At 51.1% G+C, this 2,473-nt stretch overlaps 1 protein-coding gene across 1 annotated transcript; it reads right to left on the bottom strand.

Moving 5' to 3' along the window:
- Positions 1-476: 476 nt before the first annotated feature.
- LOC102132531 (melanoma-associated antigen 3-like) lies at positions 477-2,066 on the bottom strand. The gene has a single exon (XM_015444332.3). The coding sequence runs from the start codon at positions 1,992-1,994 to the stop codon at positions 1,050-1,052; it is 945 nt and encodes a 314-aa protein (XP_015299818.3). The 5' UTR covers positions 1,995-2,066; the 3' UTR covers positions 477-1,049.
- Between the last annotated feature and the right edge of the window lie 407 nt (positions 2,067-2,473).

The raw sequence follows: 2,473 nt of genomic DNA, 5'->3' as shown, positions 1-2,473 counted from the left end.
TCCATCACCTAGATCTTGGGTTGTGTTCAATAGCAGTGGGACAAAAGCACAGGACACCTTCCATTCCTGCCCCAGGTGGAGACTCCTCTCTCTTCATCCCCGATCCGAAATAAACCACTCAGAGTTGCTTTCCATTCCAGGCTTTTCTCTCACTCTCTGAGAATCTGGCCCTGGACCCACCCAGCTTCATTAGAGTCAGCTCCTTCAGAAGGAACTGCAGTTTATCAAAGCCAAAGATGCCCCAGCTCAGGGCATTTACACTCCACCACTCTCACCTGGAGCCCCACACCCTCACCCCTCTCTTACATTTCCCCTACATCTTACAGGACTTCTTGCCACCTTAATTATATGACTGCAGCTCCTAGATTCTACAACCCTATGGGTAGACGTGATTGTGGCTTACCTTACCATCCCCACTATTAACCCAGGGCCTTCCACAGAGCAGATGCTGAGTGAATGGAAAAGAAATGACCCAGTGAACAGGACAAATTATTTATTCAGATTTAATTTCTCTTGCATTCTCAAAGAAGCCAAGGAAATCCAGGTATGCATATTTGTTTGATTTTACAGAATAGACTGAGGTATAAGGCAAGAATTAACTATCTTCTAATGTCTTGAGTTCTTTATCTCTTGTATGTTATTGCTAATTCGCTCACAATTTTAAGCAAATACTTTTTCCACTGCTGCTGTTATGTCACAATTCACAAAATGGAATGGATTTCCCAATCTGAATAAAAAACAAGACTCTTACTCCTAAACTATATAAACAGCACTATGTGTGACTACCGTTATTCACAAACGTGGATGCTGAAGTTCATTCAACCATCCGTTAAAAGGAACATTTGAACAATTCCAACAGGAAACAACGATAAATCTCCAAGTCATCCAATAGAACAGAAGCCCACTACTGAGAATGCTGACTGCTCTCTTCAAAGAGTGAAGAATGGGCCTCATGTCACACAAGGCAGTGGAAACTAACGGATGGGGCCCTGGAAGGTGCACTGGCCCAGACCCCTCCCACTGGCCCTGGCTGCAACGTGTGCTCGGACTCACTCTTCCCCCTCTCTCAAAGCCCATTCATGGAGGGGTGGGTAGGAAAAGTGAGGTCCTCCACTGATCTTTAGCATATGGTACAGGACTTTCACATAGCTGGTTTCAAGGAGGGCCCTTGGACCCCACAGGAACTCGTAGCATGCAGGATCACTGCCAGGCACCTGCCGGTACTCCAGGTAGTTTTCCTGCACGAAATCTTGGGTGAGCAGCTTCCTGGGATCCGCGAAGATACTGTGCTCCCTCCCCTCAAACACCTCCAACACACTCAGCTCCTCCCAGATTTTCTCCTCAGGGGCGCAGTCGCCCTCTTTTGCGATTATGGCCAGGACGATTATCAGGAGGCCTGTCTTGGGCATCATCTGATTGTCGCCCAGGAGGCCATCGTAGGAGAGGCCCAGGCAGGTGACAAAGATGTACAAGTGGCCGACTGGGTCCACTTCCATCAGTTCGATGCCAAAGACCAGCTGCAAGGAATCAGATGCTTTGCTGAAGATCACAGGAAAGAAGTACTGGCAATTTCTCATGACACTCTCCAGCATTTCCGCCTTTGTGACTGGCTCCCTGGCTCGATACTTGAGGAGCAGAAAATGAACCAACTCAGCCACCTTCCTACTGAGTGCTGCCTGGAAGCCGGACTCCAGGTCAGGAAAGGTGCTTGGCCCCTCCTCTTCTTGGCTGCTGGAGTCCTCATCAGATTGGCTCCAGAGTGTATAGTTGTTGGTAGTGGGGAGGGTGGAGGCTCCCTGAGGACTCTGGGGAGGACCCGGTGACTCAGCAGCAAGCACCTCCCCCCGGGTGACTTCCACTACAGTAGAAGAGGAGGAGGCAGTCTCCTGCTCCTCAGTAGCAGGAGCCTGTGCACCCACCAAGCCCAGGGCCTCTCCTCGGGCCTCAAGGCCTTCTTCAGGCTTGTAGTGTTGACTCCTCTGCTCAAGAGGCATGCTGACTCTGGTCAGGGCAGCAGGCGGGAATGTGGGCAGGAGCTGGGCAATGGAAACCCACAGGCCTGGGGAGAGAGGAAATGTGTGAGAGCCCTGAGCCAAGAACTGAACTAACCTTGGAGGCTCCAACAAAGGCTTACTTACAGATCTTCTCCTTCCGTGCTCCTCCAGGGGCCTCTGGTCCTCGTCAGCCTGTCCCCTCAGAACCTGAAGGAGGAAGTCAGAGAGCACCTCAGGTTACAGCTGGCCAGCACATGCTGAGGCTGCAGGACTCAAAGTATTGAGGGTGAGGCCAGACGCTCTGGAGTCCCACGTGTTCTGGGGCTGGTGTGGCCCTTGGTGTGAATTCAAGTCAAACCTTCACTGTTGGCTCTATCTCAGCTCCCTTTACTCTGTGACCTGAGGATACTGCCTCAGACATGTCCTCACTGCTTTCTTCCTGGAGCTCCCGATTCCTGGGAGAAGAATCCACGGGCCCT

This window comes from Macaca fascicularis, chromosome X (genome assembly GCF_037993035.2).
Source record: "Macaca fascicularis isolate 582-1 chromosome X, T2T-MFA8v1.1".
Classification (NCBI taxonomy): domain Eukaryota; kingdom Metazoa; phylum Chordata; class Mammalia; order Primates; family Cercopithecidae; genus Macaca; species Macaca fascicularis.
This window is presented reverse-complemented; position numbering and strand designations above follow the sequence as displayed.